Genomic DNA, 20,958 nt, shown 5'->3' with positions numbered 1-20,958 from the left:
ATTATCCAAAGATGGCACTGGATTTATATCCCCACAACTATAGAGCCAATTTTGGGCATAGATTGCTTGTGGGAGGGAGGAATAGTGGTTGATTGTGCTAATAGGAAGGTTTATGGAGGACCCCAAAGAAAGACTGGACCCCTGAAGTAAGGAAGGGAGATACCGGATTGCTGACGCGTAGTGTGTTGGGAGTGGCGGCAGTGACCGGGGATAGCAAGGAGGAATGGAGGAAGCATTTTCCCCAGGCATAGGTGGCCCACAAGTTGGACTGCAGTAAATGGACTGGGGAACCAGTGAAAATAGAAGGACCAGCAGTCCCCGCCCCCAGAAACAATATTCTGTTCCCCACTGTGGCACGCTGGTCTGTAGCAGAGCTAGTCAAAGAGCTGGAAGAGCAGGGAGTAGTGAAGAGAATGACTTCCCCCTTTAACTCCCCCATGTGGCCTGTGAGGAAAGCTGATGGTGTCTCATAGAGACTGACTGTTGACTATCGGAGGGTCAATGCGATGACCCCCCAGTGGGCTCCAGTAGTCATGGATGTGACCCAGGTGTTGCAAGACATACCGAGGGAAGCTAAAAGATTTTCTATATTGGATTTGTCTGTTTCTATGCTATCCCACTCAAGGAAGGATCACAGGACCAATTTGCTTCCATGTGGACTGGGTACAGTATTGCTTTACCCTTGTACACCAGGGATTTCATAGCAACCCCGCTATTGCGCATAAGGTAGTGACCCAAATGTTAGACCATCTCGCTCCAGGGGATAAGGGGTGGGTGGTCTCATATGTGGACAATATCCGATAATGGGAATGGATGATGTGGATGCCTGAGGGAGGACTGAACGAGTACTGGAGTTGATTCAGCAGTATGGTATGAAGGCATCCCTGGAAAAGGCACAATTAATACAACCACAGGTGGAATATCTGGGGATTACCCTATAGGTCAGTGATCAGGTAATGTATATGAAATGGAACACTAAGCCCCTCCAAGCAAGGTGGGAGGGGGTGTTTACTATTTGTAATAAGGGAAGTGATAGTGTTCCAAATTGACTGAGGCCCCTGTGGGAAGTGGGTCCATCGGGGACAAGTCAAGCATGTAGGGGGAACCACCCCGACCCTATGTTCTGCTCTATGATAGCCTACAGTTTACAATGTTTAAGTCTTTTTCACAGCTTCTGTTTTTCAGAGCACCAGAAAGAGCTGGTACCAGCTGAAGAACAATTGAGATGTACCATGGTGCATCGTTGCAACGAAGTCTTATGTTGTCTTATGTTTTGTGTTTCATGTTTTAGGTCTCATGTTTGTCTTATAGCGCTTGTCTCATTGCTAGCATTATTGTGTATGGGGTTTGGGAAAAGGGGAGTGTGACGGGTTAGATCACAGAAACCCCCGTGGGGCTGCCAACTGATGTGCCATGACTACTTCTGCCCCTGCTTTTCCTGCCAGCTTGGGACTCCAGAACCCTGCCTGGATGTGCTAGACACGCTTGCCGGCCAGAAACACCGACCCAGGTCTGAACCACATCCCACAAACTGCAAGCTGATATGAAAGCAGCTTAAGAAGTGTTCCTGTCTTTAACACTCAGATGTCCAACTCCCAGTGGGGTCCAAACCGCAAATAAATCTGTTTTACCCTGTATAAAGCTTATACAGGGTAAACTTATAAATTGTTCACCCTCTATAACACTGATAGAGAGAGATGCACAGCTATTTTCCCCCCTCTTCCCCCTCCCCCAGGTATTAATACATACTCTGGGTTAAATAATAAGTAAAAAGTGATTTTATTAAATACAGAAAGTAGGATTTAAGTGGTTCCAAGTAGTAACAGACAGAACAAAGTGAATTACCAAGCAAAATAAAATAGAACACACAAGTCTATGTCTAATACAGTAAGAAAACTGAATCCAGATGAAACCTCACCCTCAGAGGTGTTCCAGTAAGCTTCCTTTACAGACCAGTCTCCTTGTAGTCTGGGCAGGGCCAGCCCACAACATTTTGGCACCTGAGGTGGGGAGCTCAAATGACGCCCTCATACCCCTTCGCTTGGGCCAAAACTTTGAAAGGTCTCAGTTCTACCTTCTTCCTGTTCTACTTCTCTCATGGTACTGCTCTACCACCTACCCCAATAAAGGAGAACTAATAACTTAAAATGCCTTGTTCAAAAATTTTGAGTAACACTTACATTTGCTGTTAACTTTTCTTGTCTGCATAGTAAACACTGGCATTTTTATCTGTTTGAATAATCATCGTGGTGCTTTCTGTGCCTTCTTGGTTGCAAAGATTTGAACTGCTTCCTGAAGGTCCACAGTCTGGGTCAGCTCATGCTCTATTGAGACAGTTGCAAGGCCGACCAGCCTCTCCTGTGTCATTGTGGAGCGTAGATGTGGTTTTATTAACTTCAGCTTGGAGAAGCTGCGTTCTCCACTGGCAACTGTTGCAGGAAGTGTTAGAAGTAGGCGCAGGGCAACAAAAGCATTTGGAAAGAGGGTGGTCATCTTATTTGTACACATATATTCCAGAACAGCCTTTGGAGTTGATCCTGCTGAAATGTATCTTGAAAGGGCTTTCAGTTCATCACCTAAATCACTCGCATCAATATCGTGCATGTCATCATGTGTCAACACTGTCTCTAGTGCCCTGCATTGCTGGTAAAGAGAGGAGTTTTGGAATATCATACAACATCCCAAATATAGTGCTATGGTTCTTTGAGCTGCATGAAATGTTCTTCAACTGACTGGATTGCACAATCTAGCACCTGGTTAAAGAATTCAACTTTGAATTGTTGTTTGGGGTCTCTTATGGGATTATCCCATGCCTCGTAATCAAAATGTCATCATCTTCGGTGACTCTTGTATTCTTGAATGGGTGGGAAAATAGCTTCAGTGTGAAGTTCCTCTGCCAACTTCTGTGCGCTCTTCAGAATGTTTTGAAATCCCTCATCTGACCAGTAAGACTGTAGGTATGACTTTGCTTTGTCCAGTTGTTCCATTGCTTCAGATATATCAAGATCAACACCTTGGAGTTTCTTGCTTACAACATTTATTTTAAACAGTATGTCATGCCACAACACTAAGCCACACAGAAATTTGAAGGTATGTATGTTTCTGGTGATTCCATTTCCCTCTGCCACTGTTCTCCCACGAACAGTTCCTGTCATAGCATTATCCTCCATAATGATAACTATGGCATCATCTACCTTCCCAATTTGGTGTTTGATAGGCTTTACCGCCTCCATTCGGCTTTCCCATCATGTGGCACGCAGTAGTTTCAGTGTCAGAGAGGATGTTGCTTCAAAATTTTCCGTTGATGAGTTGATGCAGAGGAAGAATACATTAAAAAGTTCAGCAGCCTCACTAGAAGCTGATGCTGCATCACTGACCACCAAGCTCAATTAATGAGAACTGCATGGGACAAAAAAAGCTTGAGGGTTTAACTCTGGGATCCATGTCTGCACTTCTCTGTTCTTTCCTCTCATTTTGGCACCATTGTCATAGCCCTGACCTCTCTTGTCAGCTATCACAATTCCCGTATCTTCCAGCTTTTTAAGACGCATATTTGTCATACCAGCTCCTGTAGTCCTCAGTGTCAATAAATTCTAGAAAATGCTCTCTGACAGTCACCATTGCAGGGACATTTTCACTAGGTTCTGTTATTACAAAATGCACCATTAAAGTCCTTTGTTCAGTATGGCTGATGTCAGGTGTGCAGTCCAGAATAACAGAATAATATCTTGCTGACTTCAGATCTGCCACAATCTTCTGTTTTCAACAATTTTCCTCCCACCATCAACCTTAGCCTGGACCAGTCCACACAAGAGATCCACTTCCTGGACACTACCGTGCTAATAAGCGATGGTCACATAAACACCACCCTATACCGGAAACCTACTGATCGCTATTCCTACCTACATGCCTCCAGCTTTCAGCCAGACCACACCACACGATCCATTGTCTACAGCCAAGCTGTAGTGGTGTGTGTACTTTTCCAAGGTAGTGGTGTGTGTACATTTCTTGGGTGGTGACTCTTCTTAGATGCTCCTGGCGTACAGCATCAAACTCAGCCATCAGCTCCACAATTTTAAGGAAGTTTCCATTGTTTGGCACATACAGCTGATCTGAAGTGCCACACAGTGCTAAGTTTTGGGTAGCAAGCATTCTCACAATGGCAATGAGCCTTCTCAGAACATTTTTGCCAGTAAAGAGACTCTGATGCAATCTTCTCTTGATGCTGATCACCTATGGTAGCCTTTAACCTTAATCTCATCTCAAGCTCTTTTCACCTATGGAATGCTCCCTGGTGATTTGCTGCCTTCTCATGGCATGCCAGATTTCTAGCCAGATTTTTCCAGTCCTTTGTTCCTGTAGAACCCAATGTGGCTGGAACATTAGACTGGAAGAGTTTGCATCAAAAACAGTATGCAGCATTCTGGGGTTTTGAGTACATAAGCCATGGCCTCTCCACTTTGTCACCATTGGGGATTTCATGCCAGTAATGTGTTGGATGGACACTTCTATTTTCATTGTCTTTGGGGAACATGAAGTTTTTCACTTGCTGTAGTCCACGCAGTACAAGGAAGTCCCTCAGGCTACTGCTCAAGTGGGTCCACAGTCCTGGATCATCTAGACTTAAGGAACTAAACTCAGCAGCAGCTGTTTCTTGTGCCTCCACCACACTCTTCTCTGATCTAAACTTTTCTTCAGGAATGTGCATGGTTACATCCATTTGAGAAGGAGATATGGATGCTGCAGTAGCTGCCAGGTCACCTGCACTCTGACTAACTGGAAGATCAGGCATCTCCTTGCCACTCACATCCTCATTGGGGCCGGAAGGCTCACCGTGAACATTTGTGTCTATGTATCTCAGGAGAGCTCCTTCCTGCTTAGATAGAAAAGCTTCCTTTGCTTCCTTTCTTTTTCTGAATGCTGCCCTAGAGAGGGGTTTTCTTCTTTTACTCATGCCTGCTGTTCTGTGCCAGCTATAGTGGCTCTCAACACTCAATTGAATGGTGTTGGTGACTGAGAGATTAAGGGGCTGTGAGTGACCAGGGCGTGTCCATGACTGAGGAGTATGTGGCAGGGTGGCCAGGGAGTGGCAGGAGGGGCGTGTTGGTGACTGGGGGAGGGTGACTGAGGAGTGTGTGGCAGGGTGGCCAGGGAGTGTCAGGAGAGGTCAGTGACTGAGGAGTGTGTGGCAGGGTGGCCGGGGAGTGTCAGGAGAGGTCAGTGACTGAGGAGCGGGTGGCAGGGTGGCCGGGGAGTGTCAGGAGGGGGGTCGAGGACTGAGGAGCGGGTGGCAGGGTGGCCGGGGAGTGTCAGGAGGGGGGTCGAGGACTGAGGAGCGGGTGGCAGGTGGCCGGGGAGTATCAGGAGTGGGGAGGTCGGTGACCAGGAGGGGGTGTTGGTGACTGAGGAGTGGGTGGCAGGGTGGCCAGAGCATGTCACGAGGGGGTGTGTCAGTGACTGAGGAGCGGGGGGGAGGGTGGCTGGGGCATGTCAGAAGCGGGAAGGTCGGTGACTGAGGAGCGGGTGGCAGGGTGGCCGGGGAGTGTCAGGAGCGGGGGGGGCTCGGTGACTGAGGAGCGGGTGGCAGGGTGGCCGGGGAGTGTCAGGAGCGGGGGGGGCTCGGTGACTGAGGAGCGGGTGGCAGGGTGGCCAGGGAGTGTCAGGAGCGGGGCAGTCGGTGACTGAGGAGTGTGTGGCAGGGTGGCCGGGGAGTGTCAGAAGTGGGTGGCAGGATGGCTGGGGAGTGTCGGGGGGGTGTGTCGGTGACTGAGGAGCAGGGAGCGGGGGGCAGGGTGGCCGGGGCGTGTCACGAGGGGGGGTCAGTGAGTGAGGAGCGGGTGGCAGGGTGACTGGGGCGTGTCAGGAGCGGGGGGGGTCAGTGACTGAGGAGTGGGTGGGAGTGTGGCCGGGGTGTGTCACGAGGGGGCATGTCGGCGACTGAGGAGCGGGTGGGAGGGTGGCTGGAGCGTGTCAGGAGTGGGGAGGTCACTGACTGAGGAGCGGGTGGGAGGGTGGCTGGGGCGTGTCAGGAGTGGGGGGGTCGGTGACTGAGGAACGGGTGGGAGGGTGGCTGGGGCGTGTCACGAGGGGGCATGTTGGCAACTGAGGAGCGGGTGGGAGGGTGGCCGGGGCGTGTCAGGAGCGGGGGGGTCGGTGACTGAGGAGCGGGTGGGAGGGTGGCTGGGGCATGTGACAAGGGGGCTTGTCAGCGACTGAGGAGCGGGTGGCAGGGTGGCCGGGGAGTGTCAGGAGTGGGTGGCAGGGTGGCCAGAGGAGTGTCGAGGGGGTTGGGGGTTCGGTGACTGAGGAGCAGGGAGCGGGGGGCAGGGCGGCCGGGGCGTGTCACGAGGGGGGGGTCGGTGAGTGAGGAGCGGGGGGGGGTGTTGGTGACTGAGGAGCAGGTGGGAGGGTGGCCGGGGCATATCAGGAGGGGGTGTCGGTGGCTGAGGGGTGGGTGGCTGGGGCGTGTCAGGATGGGGGGTCGGTGACTGAGGAGCGTGTTGCCAGCAAGGCGTGCCTGAGGCAAGCACCAGCAGGGGTTTGTTGTCCAGTGTGCGTCACCCAATAAACACAACAGGGTGGAGAAGCAGAAAAGTTTATTTGGAATTCCAAAGAAAGGTACCGGGAGAGAAATCTCAAATCCTGCACCTCAGAGCAGGTCATTACACACACTTTTATATTCCTTAATGCTACTGCACTACACATCAGCCAATCAAAGCTTTGCACAAATACTCTGCCTTCCTTATATGGGCTACAACAATGTTTATTTCCTGCAACCTCTAACAAGCATTCCTAGCAACTTAAACAACCAGCACATCCTGTCTGGCCTTGAAGCTGTCTCCACCTGTTACCTTTAACTTGCCTTACACTATAAGGCATTATCTGCGGCTGCAACATTGTTTTAAGAGCAAAAGAACTTATTCAAACCAGCCGGGCCTGAGTTTAGTTAAGGGGGGGTTGACAAGAAGCCCTTAGGCCTAGAGCAGGGAGACTTCCTCGACCCTTATGACCTTCCATCCCCTCGACTTAACTAGTGGCCATGACCTGTGGTCCCCAACAAGCGGGTGGCAGGGTGGCTGGGGCGTGTCAAGAGGGGGGTGTCGGTGCCTGAGGAGTGAGTGGCGGTGTGGCCGGGGTGTGTCGGGGGGGCGGTCGGAGCCTGAGGAGCGGGTGGCAGGGGAGTGTCCGGATGGGGGGGGTCAGAGCCTGAGGAGCGGGTGGCCGGGACGTGTCAGGATGGGGGTTCGGTGAGTGAGGACCGGGTGGCTGGGGCATGTCAGGATGGGGGGTTGGTGCCTGAGGAGCGGGTGGCAGGGGCGTGTCAGGGGTGGGGGGGTGGCTGGGGCGTGTCAGGAAGGGGGGCTGTCGGTGCCTGAGGAGCGGGTGGCCGGGGCATGTCAGGATGGGGGGTCGGTGCCTGAGGAGTGGGTGGCAGTGTGGCCGGGGCGTGTCAGGAGCGGGGGGGTTCGTGCCTGAGGAGCGGGTGGCAGGGGAGTGTCCGGATGGGGGTTCGGAGCCTGAGGAGCAGGTCGGGAGGTGGCCAGGGCGTGTCAGAAGGGGGGGTCGGTGACTGAGGAGTGGGTGGGGAGGTGGCTGGGGAGTGTCAGGATGGGGGCTCGGTGCCTGAGGAGCGGGGGGGGTTGATGCCTGAGGAGCGGGTGGCGGGGTGGCCGGGGCGTATCGGGGGGGCGGTCGGTGACGGAGGAGCGGGTGGCAGGGGAGTGTCAGGATGAGGGGTTGGTGCCTGAGGAGCGGGTGGCCGGGGCGTGTCAGGAGCGGGGGGTCGGTGACTGAGGAGTGTGAGGGGAGGTGCCCAGGGTGTGTCAGGAAGGGGGGTGTCGGTGCCTGAGGAGTGGGTGGCAGCGGTGTGTCAGGATGGGGGGTCGGTGACGAAGGAGCGGATGGAAGGGGAGTGTCAGGATGGGGGGTCAGTGCCTGAGGAGCGGGTGGCGGGGTGGCCGGGGCCTGTCGGGGGGGGCGGTCGGTGACGGAGGAGCCGGTGGCCGGGGCGTGTCAGGATGGGGGGTTGGTGACGGAGGAGCGGGTGGCTGGGGCATGTCAGGAGCGGGGGGGTTGGTGACTGAGGAGCAGGTGGGGGGTGGCCGGGGCGTATCAGGATGGGGGGTCAGTGACAGAGGAGCGGGTGGCTGGGGCGTGTCAGGATGGGGGGTCGGTGACGGAGGAGCAGGTGGGGGGTGGCTGGGGCGTGTCAGGATGGGGGGTCGGTGACGGAGGAGCGGGTGGCCGGGGCGTGTCAGGATGGGGGGTCGGTGACGGAGGAACAGCTGGGGGGTGGCTGGGGCGTGTCAGGATGGGGGGTCGGTGACGGAGGAGCGGGTGGCAGGGGCGTGTCAGGATGGGGGGTCGGTGACGGAGGAGCGGGTGGGGGGGTGGCTGGGGCATGTCAGGAGCGGGGGGGCTGGTGACTGAGGAGCAGGTGGGGGGTGGCCAGGGCGTGTCAGGATGGGGGGTCGGTGACGGAGGAGCGGGTGGCCGGGGCGTGTCAGGATGGGGGGTCGGTGACTGAGGAGCGGGTGGGGGGTGGCCGGGGCGTGTCAGGATGGGGGGTCGGTGACTGAGGAGCGGGTGGGGGGTGGCCGGGGCGTGTCAGGATGGGGGGTCGGTGACGGAGGAGCAGGTGGGGGGTGGCTGGGGCATGTCAGGATGGGGGGTCGGTGACGGAGGAGCGGGTGGCCGGGGCGTGTCAGGATGGGGGGTCGGTGACGGAGGAGCGGGTGGCTGGGGCGTGTCAGGATGGGGGGTCGGTGACGGAGGAGCGGGTGGGGGGTGGCCGGGGCGTGTCAGGATGGGGGGTCGGTGACGGAGGAGCGGGTGGCCGGGGCGTGTCAGGATGGGGGGGTCGGTGACGGAGGAGCGGGTGGGGGGTGGCCGGGGCGTGTCAGGATGGGGGGTCGGTGACGGAGGAGCAGGTGGGGGGTGGCCGGGGCGTGTCACGATGGGGGGTCGGTGACGGAGGAGCGGGTGGGGGGGTGGCCGGGGCGTGTCAGGATGGGGGGTCGGTGACGGAGGAGCAGGTGGGGGGTGGCCGGGGCGTGTCAGGATGGGGGGGTCGGTGACGGAGGAGCGGGTGGGGGGGTGGCCGGGGCGTGTCAGGATGGGGGGTCGGTGACGGAGGAGCGGGTGGCCGGGGCGTGTCAGGATGGGGGGTCGGTGACGGAGGAGCGGGTGGGGGGTGGCCGGGGCGTGTCAGGATGGGGGGTCGGTGACGGAGGAGCGGGTGGGGGGGTGGCCGGGGCGTGTCACGATGGGGGGTCGGTGACGGAGGAGCGGGTGGGGGGGTGGCCGGGGCGTGTCAGGATGGGGGGTCGGTGACGGAGGAGCGGGTGGGGGGTGGCCGGGGCGTGTCAGGAGCGGGGGGGTCGGTGACGGAGGAGCGGGTGGGGGGTGGCCGGGGCGTGTCAGGAGCGGGGGGGTCGGTGACGGAGGAGCGGGTGGGGGGTGGCCGGGGCGTGTCAGGAGCGGGGGGGTCGGTGACGGAGGAGCGGGTGGGGGGTGGCCGGGGCGTGTCAGGAGCGGGGGGGTCGGTGACGGAGGAGCGGGTGGGGGGGTGGCCGGGGCGTGTCAGTGACCGTGTGGGGTCGGTGACTGAGAGCTGATGGGGGTGTCAGTGACCAGGGGGTGTCTGTGGCAGAGGGGGTGGGGTGCCGTTGACGCGGGAACGGTCTGTGACGTGGAGGTGTCGATCGCTGCGGCGACGAACGAGGCGGAGTCGAGGACAGCGCGCGCTGGCGCCCCGCGTTCCGCATGGTCCCGGCCGCGCTGGCCGCTTTGCCCCTCCCCCGGGCGGAGACAGGCGGAGGTCGCGACCATAGGCTGGGCCCGCCTGTCGGCCCTAGTGAGCGCGAGCGGGCGTGCGTTGCGCGCCTGCGCGGGGGGCAGTCGGGCTGGAGCCGGCGGCTGTGGCCATGAGCCGGAGCGGGGCTGCAGTGGCCGGAGGCGTGGCCAAGCGTGGCCGGCGCGCCAGCCCTCCCGATGGGTTCTGCACCCCCGAGAAGCGGGTCTCCGCCTGGGGGGCTATGGCCCCGGAGGGGCCCCACCCGCGGCACTGGGGCACCGAGCAGGTCTGCGACTTCCTCTGCCGCAACGGCTTTAGCGAGCCCGGCCTGCTGCGCCGCTTCCGAGGTACCGCCCGGGGCGGCTGGACCCTGCGGGGGGGGCCGCTCTGCCAGCTCTGCCCGGCCCGGGCTCGGCTGGTGTAGCGGGCGGGGGGCGCCGGGCGAGCTCAGCTCGCCGCCCGCCCGGCTGGGCAGGGTGCTGCGCTGGGCGGAGCTCGCTGCGGCTCGGTGTCTCCGCCTGAGCCCTCGATTGGAAACCAGGCAGCGTCGGCCGCGCCCCGTTCCCACCCAGGCACGGTTTGGCTCAGTGCGTTACCAGTGGGTGTCTGGCCCTCTCTGTCTTGTTACTTTTGACTGTGCTGGAGCCACAGGGAAACCCCCCAGAGAAAACAACCCATACCAGATCGTAGCTGGCGCCAGGCCTTCTTTGCATATTGCTATAACCCACCATACGTATATGTAGGGCTTGATGTTAGCCAGGGTTGGGCACGCTGATGCAGCTATTGGGCTCCGTTAGTTTCTGTGTGATTTAAACCTACGTTTAGAAGTTGTCTGGGGCAAGTCTGTAGTACAAGATTAAGTCCACCTAACTGATATCAATGTCCAGCCATCACAATAATGACAGGTTTCTGCGTGGTAGCCCTATTAGTCTGTATCAGCAAAAAGAACGAGGAGTACTTGTGGCACCTTAGAGACTAACAAATTTATTTGGGCATAAGCTTTTGTGGGTGAAAACCCACTTCATCAGATGCATGGAGTGGAAAATACAGTAGGAAGATATATACAGAGAACATGAAAAGATGGGAGTTGCTGTACCAATCCTAATGAGACAAATCAATTAAAGTGGGATATTATCAGCGGGAGGAAAAATCACTTTTGTTGTGGTAATGAGGATGGCTCATTTCAAACAGTTGACAAGAAGGTGTGAGTAATAAAATGACTTTTGCATGCCCACACTATGCTTCTTGTATTGCCAGTGTGTGTCTTCACCAGGAGTGCTTGCACCAATTTAACAGTCACCATAGGGCATTGTGGGAAGGCTTCTGAAAGGCAGCAACAGTGGATTGCAGCAACACAGTGTCTACACTGACCCTGACCTAACTACATCCACCTAAGTGCTCTCCCTCTTGCAGAGGTGGAGTTATTAAGTCAGCATAGTGGGTGAGTTAACATTGGTGAGAGCTACATTTTAGTGTAGACATAGGTGCCGAGTTCTGCTGGTGGGTGCTCGACTCCCCGCTGCCCCTGCTCCTGCCCCTTCCCGGTCCTGCCCTGCCCCCATTCCAACCCCTTCCCCAAAGTCCCCACCCCAACTCCTCCCTCTCCCTGCCCCTATTCAACACCTTTCCCAAATCCCTGCACCCGTGTTCCTGTTCCTCCCACATCCCTCCCGCAGCTTGTTACACTGCAAAACACCTGTTTTGCAGCAGCAAGCAGTGGGAGTAGAGTATCTGCATTTTCTTTCTAAATTGAGGCTCTCTTCACTAGAAATGCTGCAGCCGCAAAGCTGTAGCCCTTAAGTGTAGACACTTACTACAGCAAGAGTCACTGTAGTTAATCTCACTCCTTAAGAAGTGGTGGCTCGGTCGATGGAAGAATTCGTTACACCAGGATTTAAATCAGTTTAACTACATCACTTGGATGTGGATTTTTCTCTCTCAACGATGTAGCTGAGTTGATCTAAATTCCTAGTGTAGACCTGGTCTGAGGCAATGTCTGCACTAGGAAGTTGTACCACTTTAACTTCACTGTTATAGTTAAAGTTGTACTCCCTTCCCCCCGCTTGTCCCCCCTCCGCCCCCGGTCTTGGTACAGATATATCAATGGTAAAGTATTTTATTCCAATATAGTTGTTCCGGTACAGGAAGATGAATAAGTTATACCACTATAACAGTGTCCACACTAAGGACTTGTCTACCCTGGCAATTTTTGTCGCCAAAAACTGCCTTTGGCAACAAAACAGCAAGAGCGTACGCACTACAATGGGACTTTTGTCACAAAAGACACCCAGTTTTGGCAACAAAAAACATCCATCCCTACGAGAGACTTTTGTCTTTTCCCCTCCCTTTATCATTGACAAAGAGCCAGTGTGGACACTGCTGATTGTTTTGGGGACAGAACTGTCTTCCACCAAAAAAGAAAAAGAGTACTTGTGGCATCTTAGAGACTAACAAATTTATTAGAGCATAAGCTTTCGTGAGCTACAGCTCACTTCATCAGATCCTACAATACCTGCCCTGATTGCTCAGTGTTTTGATCTCTGCTGCCCTGCAGGCATGTGCCCCTCTCCTTTCAAAGCTAGGGGAAGTATCTGTGTGCCGCTCTGTTTGGGGAGGAAATCATAGGAATGCTCCTGTTCCGCCCTGCACTAGGAACACAGCAGCAGGACGACTGCTGCTGCAGGGGCAGGGGGACAGACTGCTGTGCTGCTTTGCCATTCCTCAGCATAGAGAGCTCACAGAGCTACTCATGCTGCTGCTCTCCGCAGCTGAGGGGGCTGTGGGAGAACTTGGAGAGAATCCCAAGATGTGCAGCGATCAGATCTTCCTTCCCACAACACTGCACTGTGGGATACATACCCGTGGTGGATTGCTTACCCTGTCGATGATGGTGTCCCCAATGTGGACATGGTCTGTTGACAGAGGGCGTAAGAGTGAACACCCTTTGGTGATTTTTGTTTTGTCGACTTTTGGGTGTCGATATAGGTTTTGTCAACAAAACTTGATAGTGTAGAAAAGCCCTAAAGGTTGTTCCAGTATTAATCGATAAAAAAATCACACACCCCCCAACTGATGTCATTATACTGGTACAAACTCAGGGTGCAGACTAGGCCTAACCCTTGATGTTTGTGCTGATTTCACCTTCACTGCTTGTTGCTCTGATCACATCAACCTCTTTGAATCCCTTACCAAAAGCTTGTCTCTTTTGCTAACAGAATTTGGTCCCATAAAAAATATTACCTCGCCCATCTTGTCTCTCTGACAGCCTGGAACCAACACAGCTATATCAACATGCAAACACAATACTCTTCCATTATGTTAAAGTCAAGCTTCTTGTCCTAACTTTCAAGGCCCTTCATAGCTTTATTCTTACTGTTCTGTTTTAGGGTTTTATATGGTGATCCTTAAACATAGTGTTGAAGAGTTTATCTAATCTTGTAATAATTAAGCCTCTCATTGTATTGATCTCCACTTTTCCCAGCCTGGACCATCTACAGTAACTCCCCACTTAACGTCCTCTCGCTTAATATTGTTTCAATCTTACGTCCCTGCTCCATTACGGAACATGCTCCTTTAAAGTTGTGCAATGCTCCGCTATAACGTAGTTTGGCTTCCTGCTTTGTCCACGGCTGGCAGCCCCCCTACGCGCTCGCCCTCCCACCTGCCAGTGGACCCCGTGGATCAGCGCCTTCCCCCTTGCTCCCTCCGCCTCCTGAATTTAGGCTTTGTCTACAGTTGAGGGCCAAATGTTTTGCTAAGTGAATTTTTAAAATAAAGTAACAAAAGGGTGAAAAGGATATTGTGTGCTGCATTATAAATGGGGAACTTTTAGAAAATCTCTAATAATGATGTTAGAAAATACTTTACAAATCTTACAATTTTGACCTTATCTGGAGTTTTGATTTGACCAAGGCTGGACACTATTATTGTCACTTAAATGCATATGAATATGATTTTTTCCCCCTCAAGAACTTAGAGCTTTAGTAAAATTGAAGTGGAGGCACTTGAGTTTCAAATGTCAAGATCTGAAATCTCATCCTACATGTAGTTCATAAATGAGATCTGGATATTTTAGGAGGATCCTATTATAAAGTGGATTATTTAACTAAATTAAAATAAATGTTAGACAGCAGTGCTTAAATACTTCCATTGTAAAGTATTCCAGAAGCTTAAATACTTACATGAAAGCCTAGAAGTAACAGTTGTTCCTTTAACTCCTCAGAAAATCAAATCACCGGGGCAGTGCTGCCTTACCTCACTAAATCTGAACTTAAAGACCTAGGAGTTGGGTAAGAACAACTTTTACTGATGTAGTAACATGAGCTAAGTGAACTTTTGAGACCATTTCCTGTCTGAGAAATTTTGGTCATTTAATAACTCTGGGATCTTTATTTCTCATCATTGGCTTTGTTTAACTGTCCTAATTTTTGTTTATGCCTTAAAAAAACCCGATGGCGGTGGTATAAAGAGATCTGTTGGTGTTGATCTTCACTGAAACTAACCAAGGTTTAATACTACATCTTGGGGAAGAAAAGTCATCAGGTGATTCATTGCAAATGTCCTTTGATTCCTGTGGTGTGATATTTCAGTATCTTGTCTTGGTTAGCTCACCTCTTATTTGCTATTGTGTAATTTCAGGTATTCATGTCAAGGCTGACAGCTTGTTAGAAATGAAACACCTTGATATGCTTGGAGTGATGTGTAAAAGTGTGTACATTTTGTAAAATACTTCTTGATTTAAAAATAGGGGTTGTAATTATTTGAAAAGAGATATATAAGCCAATTGTTAAACAGAGCTAAAAACTGATTGAGGATGTCATTTTATGTGCAGCTGGCTTTGTTCTGTGACTGTTGGGTTATTTGGGGGTAATATTGTGCCCTGTGGCAGAATGTATAACTATCACAATTATTATAAAAGAGATGTGAAAAACATTTGCAAGAAGAACAGGTTAAAGATGACAAGGAGATAACTGGAACAGAATTTGTTATTAGTTTGTAGTTGTATGTATATTATCAACTGTTATGGATGCTGGTATATTCCATGTGTATGGCTCAGTGGAGCGGGTGCAAACTTTAGGAGGCATGTTTAAATGGGGTGGCTAGTGGACAGTGTTGATTAAACAAATGAGAATTTAACACTAGATTAAATACAAAACTGACTAAAGTTGTTTGTGCATCTGAACACCTTGATATACACTGATGCTACTTTGCATTAATATAACACCTTTGTAATTCCAGGATCTCAAAGCACTTTACAACTTGAGAGTTTTAGTTATATGATCACACATTTTTTTTTCCACAGGATCCCTGCTCATTCAGTGAACAGGCAGGATCTGTTCTTGGGATGAATCAGGTTTGTACAGTAAAGGAGGCTGTTGTCTGTAAGACTCCTATTTCATTTCTCACTGAAGTTGGAAGGTGTGTAATGAATGAAGCTGAGAATTACAGCAGTGAGATGATCTCATAGTTAGTCAGTTGAATGCTTCCCTGGAGAATGGGATTCTATCTGCTTCTGCCACAGAGTTCCTGTGTGGTGCTGGGCAAGTGACTTAGACCAGACTGTTCACAGGTGCTCAGTAACTTCACACAGCACCTCATCTTCTGGTGCCTGATTTGAGACCCTTGGGTCCAATTTGTAGAAGTGCTGAGCACTCATACCTGAAACTGCATTCATTGGGAGTTAGGTGTTGAACACACTAATTCCTAGTTCTCTGAAAAATCAGGTCTTGGGTATGTCAAATTGCACACCCAAAATTAGTGGACAGTTTTGACCTTAATCTCTGTGCCCCATCTATAAAATGAGGGATAATACCAACTCTTCACCTTAGCAGAGTGTTGTGAAAATCAATGAATATTTGTGCAGGTCTCAGATACTATGGTGATTTAAGCACCGGAGAAAAGTCCATGAGGAAATTAATAATTCTATCTTCAGAGTAAGATTTGAATAGTGTGCAGTAAATATAGCCTGGAGCCATGCACTAAATAACAAGGAGAAAACCCAGGAAATGAGGAAGGTCTTCAGAAAATGAATGTACAGAGTGACCACCTGTAAAAGAGGTCTTGATTAGCATCACAAAGGAACTCTGTGGCAAAGGCAGGGATAGAATCCAGGTCTCCAGGGTAGCATGTAACTGCCTTACCAGTGAACACCCTCCATTCTTTGCATGGAATGAGGTAGGAGTCCTGTGGAAAAAGTAGTGTGTGACCATGTGATTATAATGGTACTGTAGTTCAAGAAAGGTGAATTAGGTTGCATTAGCACCCTAATTCTGGCATTTCCGAACTTGAGTGCCTGACTTGAAATTTAACACTGTGTTTCTCACAAGTTTTTTGTGTAAAAATACATGACAAAAACCTGGGTAAACTTTACTGTGTAGACAAGTCCTTTATCTCATATGGGAACGGGAATAGGCTGTACCAATATAAGCCACTTTGCACTGGTATAACTGCCTCAACAGTATGGCTTGTAATGGTATAAGTATTTCCGTGCAACAGATCACATTCTTAAACAGATAGTTATACCTGTACAAAACCTGTGTGTAGACCAGTCTCCAATTCAGTGTCGAGGAGAAATGAATCCTATATTAGGTCATTTTATAAGAAGTCCTTTCCTGCTCGGGCACATTGTTCTTATGCTTCTACTTTGTGACTCATGTTTTCTTTTGTTATCAGAAACAAGTCTTAGTAAAAGGACTTAAAAGCAGATTTAAATTCTATTTTCACCTTGGCTTTTGGTGATTAGCCACATCATCACCTTATTTATAATAATTGGTAAAAAAAAAAAAAAAAAAAAAAAAAAACTACATTACTGTAGTTAAGGTTGGCTGGTGATAGCTTGTGCCCTCCCAAAATGTCAAATTCAGCAAAAGTCAAACTTGAGAAAATCAAGAAATACGTTCCCATGCAGCCGTAACTCTGCATCCCCTTGGTTGGCAACACACAGTGGTAATTAGGTGCATGCCCTCCAGCTGCATTTACTGTTTCAGGGGTAGCTGTATTGAATGGTGGAGGAAAGCTTTTTTTCTGTTTGCTTTACGTTATAAACTCTCTGGTCTTTAGCCCCAGATACTCTACATGGCTGATGTCCGGTCTCAGATTTAGTGTGTTTCAGCTGCTATGACTAGTACAGACACGGTTCAGATGTTTCAAGATGATTCAACAAAACAAGGGAAGACTAATTTTGACATTTCTCAGGGTTTTTTTTTTTTTTTTTTCAAAGACAAAACAAGCAAATGGTGGGGTGTGTGTGTGGGGGGGGAGAAATAAACCACATTCTCCTTCCTCAGTTCACTTTGACATCCCTGATGCTATCATATTTCTTCCCTTCTGTTCCCTATCTCTCCTCTTCAGTGGCTTCCTGCAGCTGGATTAACACATTCTTTAGACTCTCTCATTGTCATAGAACCTTCTGATGCCAATATTCCATTCCCTTTCTAGGGAATCTCCTTCCCTGGAGGTTTTCCAAAAGAGGCTGGATAGCCATCTGTTTTGGATGGTTTAGACCCAACAAATCCAGCATCTTGGCTCTTGCAAGTTCCTTGTAACCCTATGATTCTAAAGGGACATGCAGCTTGTTAAATGGTGGTAAGAGTGGGAAAGCATCTTTCCATGTGTACTTCATTGCACAAGGACCAATTAATATATCAGTGTGAGGCTAAAATTGAAAACTGCCCCCATCTTCAGTTTCCACAGGCATGCAGAAGAAATGGGTAACTAAAGACACTGAGCCAATCACTTCACTGAACTCTTCTTCCAGCTCTGCTCACCCTGTTGTGCCCATGCTGTACTTTGGGAAGGGTGCAAGTTACTAGTTCTGCATGCTTTTTCTGTAGTACAGCAGAAGTACAGCTGCCTTTCATTGATATTTACAAGAAAATCAAATTCAGAAACCAGCTTTCATTTGTAGTCTTGGGCTGTCTCTGCTGACCAGGAAGTATTTCTAGGATATTTGAATGTGGGTCAGGTCAGATCAGCAGCTTGATTTGGAAGGAGGGAGCCTATAATTTTTTAAAAATGTGATTATTTTTAAATTCACTTGAGATGCAGGTTGTCCTTGCTTAGACTGCTTGCAGGAGAGGCTAGCCTATACTGCATGTATACTGTGAGAAGGGGAAATTCCTGTTCACACTGTAGCATAAAATCCAGTTACAACAGTGTAAGAACAGCCATGTCTGAACATAGTCCTCATGCTCAGCTCTGCCAGAACTTTGTTAGTGAGTTGTTGTTTTGAACATGTTTTTATCTAACACATTTTTTTTTGCGCTTACTGTGGACAGGGCTTGTGAATAGTTATATTTAACTATTGTAGGGTATAGAATGAACCCACAGAATTGCCGTGTGGTTCTCCGCCAGCTGGCTTACATGTTCAGTATTTTTGAATAAATGGAGGAAAAATGTTTGTAAAGGAATGCCAAAGGGTATCCTGCCCCACCCTTTGTCTCCTCTTCAGCACAAGGTCCTCTGAGACAGAATATTGGACCTGAAGGTTCTATAACAACTGGCAAATCTCAGTTGATAAAATAATAGGTTTTGATCATCCCTATCAAGGAGCCATTAATTTGTTGACATCGTAACTTTATCTCTGTGTCTGATTTTATGTTCCGAAGTAGATGTCTGGCACTTCTGACTTTGCTCACTGAACTAGAATATTAATTTCTGTATCAGGTGACTGAGCCTGATGGGAATCATTGGAGCTGGATGGGGATTGTTAGGTAGATATTTTAGTCCTCCCTGTGCATTGTGATGGGATCCTGAACTATCCCTGACAAGAATAAAGTCTCAGCTTTGGGTATTTCTTGTGGTAACTCCACTACTTTCCTTGGTACGCTTGGTGACATGAGACAAGCTTTCTTAAATATTATTTAACAGTTGTGGGCTTAAACCTAAAGCAAAGAAAAGTTATCTTAGGTCTCATTTACAAATCAGATTCTTTAGTTCCTGTCCTCTTTATAGCTGCCCTTTCTGTTGATAGTTAGTTATCATGTGTCTTGTCACTGCTATTTTCTGCAGATTAACTATGCCCAATTCAGCTTTTTCTCATATAGGCTTATTTTTCCAGTCAATTTTATTGTTCCCTGAATTTTCATGTCATTTTTGACATGCATCAAACTGAACATACTACACCTCGAGCCACTCCTGGATACAGCATGTTAATTGTTGCCTGTTTCACTCAGGATAGTCTGAGTTTATACAGTGCGTTTTAAAAGATAGTGTTGGATAACTCCTTTGCATTCTGTTGTCCTGTATAACCCCCGAGGTCCTTCTCAATGACACTATTGTCTAAGCAGAATTACTCTCTCTAAGATGGTGTCAGTGTACTTTTTTGCATTGTTCAAAACTCTTCTTTAATCCATTATTATAGCTTTGCTATAGTTAGATTAAGACTAACTTTCTCTTTAAAGCTTGATCCTTCTAAGGGCTTGTCTACACTTAAGACACTACAGCAGCACAGTTGCACCAGTGTAGTGCTTCAGTGTAGACACTGCCTGTGCTAACGGGAAGGGTTCTGAAGGTAGTCTCTTCACTGAAGAGCTACAGCAGTGCAGCTGCAGTGCTGAAGGGTTTTAAGTGTAGACAAGCCCGCAGATTTCCTTGCAACTTGGTGCCTCTCCTAGGGGCACGGAATTCTGTTTTAGCGGTTCAGATTTAGGGCCATTCACCACGGGGCTCCTCAGATACAGCACCTGAAAAAAAACAACCCAGCTTTTCTTAAAGTTGAGAGATTCCAGAAACCTTTCTTTGGTCACAAGTAGAGATCAGACTAGTGCTGAGATCATTATACCAGGTTTCTAGCAGTTGTAGGTTACTCATGTCATGACATTGCCCTTGTTTTTCCTTTTATCTTTACCCCAAGGCTTTCAACAGGTCTGCCTCTCACTATCTCCACCTCAGTGCAAGTGTATACATCTCTGATGTATAAGGCAACACCTCCTCCCCTTTTCCCTGCATGTCCTTCCTGAACAAGCTGTACTCTTCTATACCAATATTCCAGTCAAGTGAATTATTCCCCCCATAAGTTTCTGTGATGGCACTTATGTTATAATTTTGAGTATTCACTAATATTTCTAGTTCGTTTATTCCCCATACTTTTTGTATCAGTATACAGACATCTTAGATGTTCATTAGATTTCCCTTCTATTCCTTTTGACTCTTCTTTGCCCCTGCTATGATTGCCCATATTCCGCCGCGCCCTCCCCTCCGCCCCCCGCAGATTCCATCCTTCACCTACGTGTCCACGTTCTGGACTTCCCTGTGGGCTTTTATCTGCTATCCTATATCAAACCTACTTTAAAGCCCACCTCACTAGGTTAGCCAGTCTGTATCTGAAGATTCTCTTCCCCTTCCTTGGTAGGTGGAACCCCATGTGTTCTCAGCAATTCTTCTTCCTGGAACGGCATCCCATTGTCGAGGGAGCTGAAGCCCTGTGCAGCTCATGAGAAAGTTTGTTATAAATTTGTAGTGCCCTTTTAAATACCAGCATTATCTTAGTTAAGGTTTGGGCTAAGCAATAGAAATAAAAGAAATATGGTTAACTGGGTACCAGGTGCACTAAATAATTTATTATATAAGTTTGCTTAGAAATAAATGCTTAGTTCAGTGGCTAGGGAAAAATATAGCAAACTGAGAAAAGGAAAAAAACCTTGAAGAGAGCAGAGTGTAGCCCTAAACTGCCTCATCCGTCTTTTGGTTATTGGACCTTAGCCAATGACATCACTTGTGTGTTATAGTGTATAAAAAGCAAGGTTTTCTAGGGGTTTCTTTGTCAAAGTTTTCCTTACCCATCTGGAGTTACACAATGATGGGAATGTACTTCCCAGGCCTGACCCTGTTGTAGGTATGTTGGACAATGCTTATATTGTTGCTAGGATATAGAATAAAATAGTGTATATTCTTAAATTGATATTTTGGTTGTAACCATCACCAAGTGACCAATGAACGAATAAAGAAGTACTGGTGTGGAAACTACTGATAAACATTAATAAACTTATGAAAATTATTTCAACAGGGATAAATGGGAATTGGTGACAGGGAAAGGAAGAAGGGTTGCAGGGCTTGGGTAAGAATAAAGGAGATAGGAACTGGGGGAGAAGGAGGGAACAAGACTGAAAGGGTCAGAGAATGCGAGGGGTAGCAGAAGAAGATGGGGACTTAGGGATAGCGGG

At 49.6% G+C, this 20,958-nt stretch overlaps 1 protein-coding gene across 1 annotated transcript in view; it reads left to right on the top strand.

Moving 5' to 3' along the window:
- Positions 1–9,848: 9,848 nt before the first annotated feature.
- The window catches only part of SAMHD1 (SAM and HD domain containing deoxynucleoside triphosphate triphosphohydrolase 1), a 65,199-nt gene continuing 54,089 nt past the window's right edge, over positions 9,849–20,958 (top strand). The window contains exons 1-2 of the mRNA XM_073309943.1: positions 9,849–10,143; positions 14,019–14,085. Of these exons, the coding sequence (XP_073166044.1) occupies positions 9,927–10,143; positions 14,019–14,085 (284 nt within the window). The 5' untranslated portion in view covers positions 9,849–9,926. The remainder of the gene's footprint in view (positions 10,144–14,018; positions 14,086–20,958) is intronic.

Source organism: Lepidochelys kempii, chromosome 13, assembly GCF_965140265.1.
Source record: "Lepidochelys kempii isolate rLepKem1 chromosome 13, rLepKem1.hap2, whole genome shotgun sequence".
Taxonomy (NCBI): domain Eukaryota; kingdom Metazoa; phylum Chordata; order Testudines; family Cheloniidae; genus Lepidochelys; species Lepidochelys kempii.
This window is presented reverse-complemented; position numbering and strand designations above follow the sequence as displayed.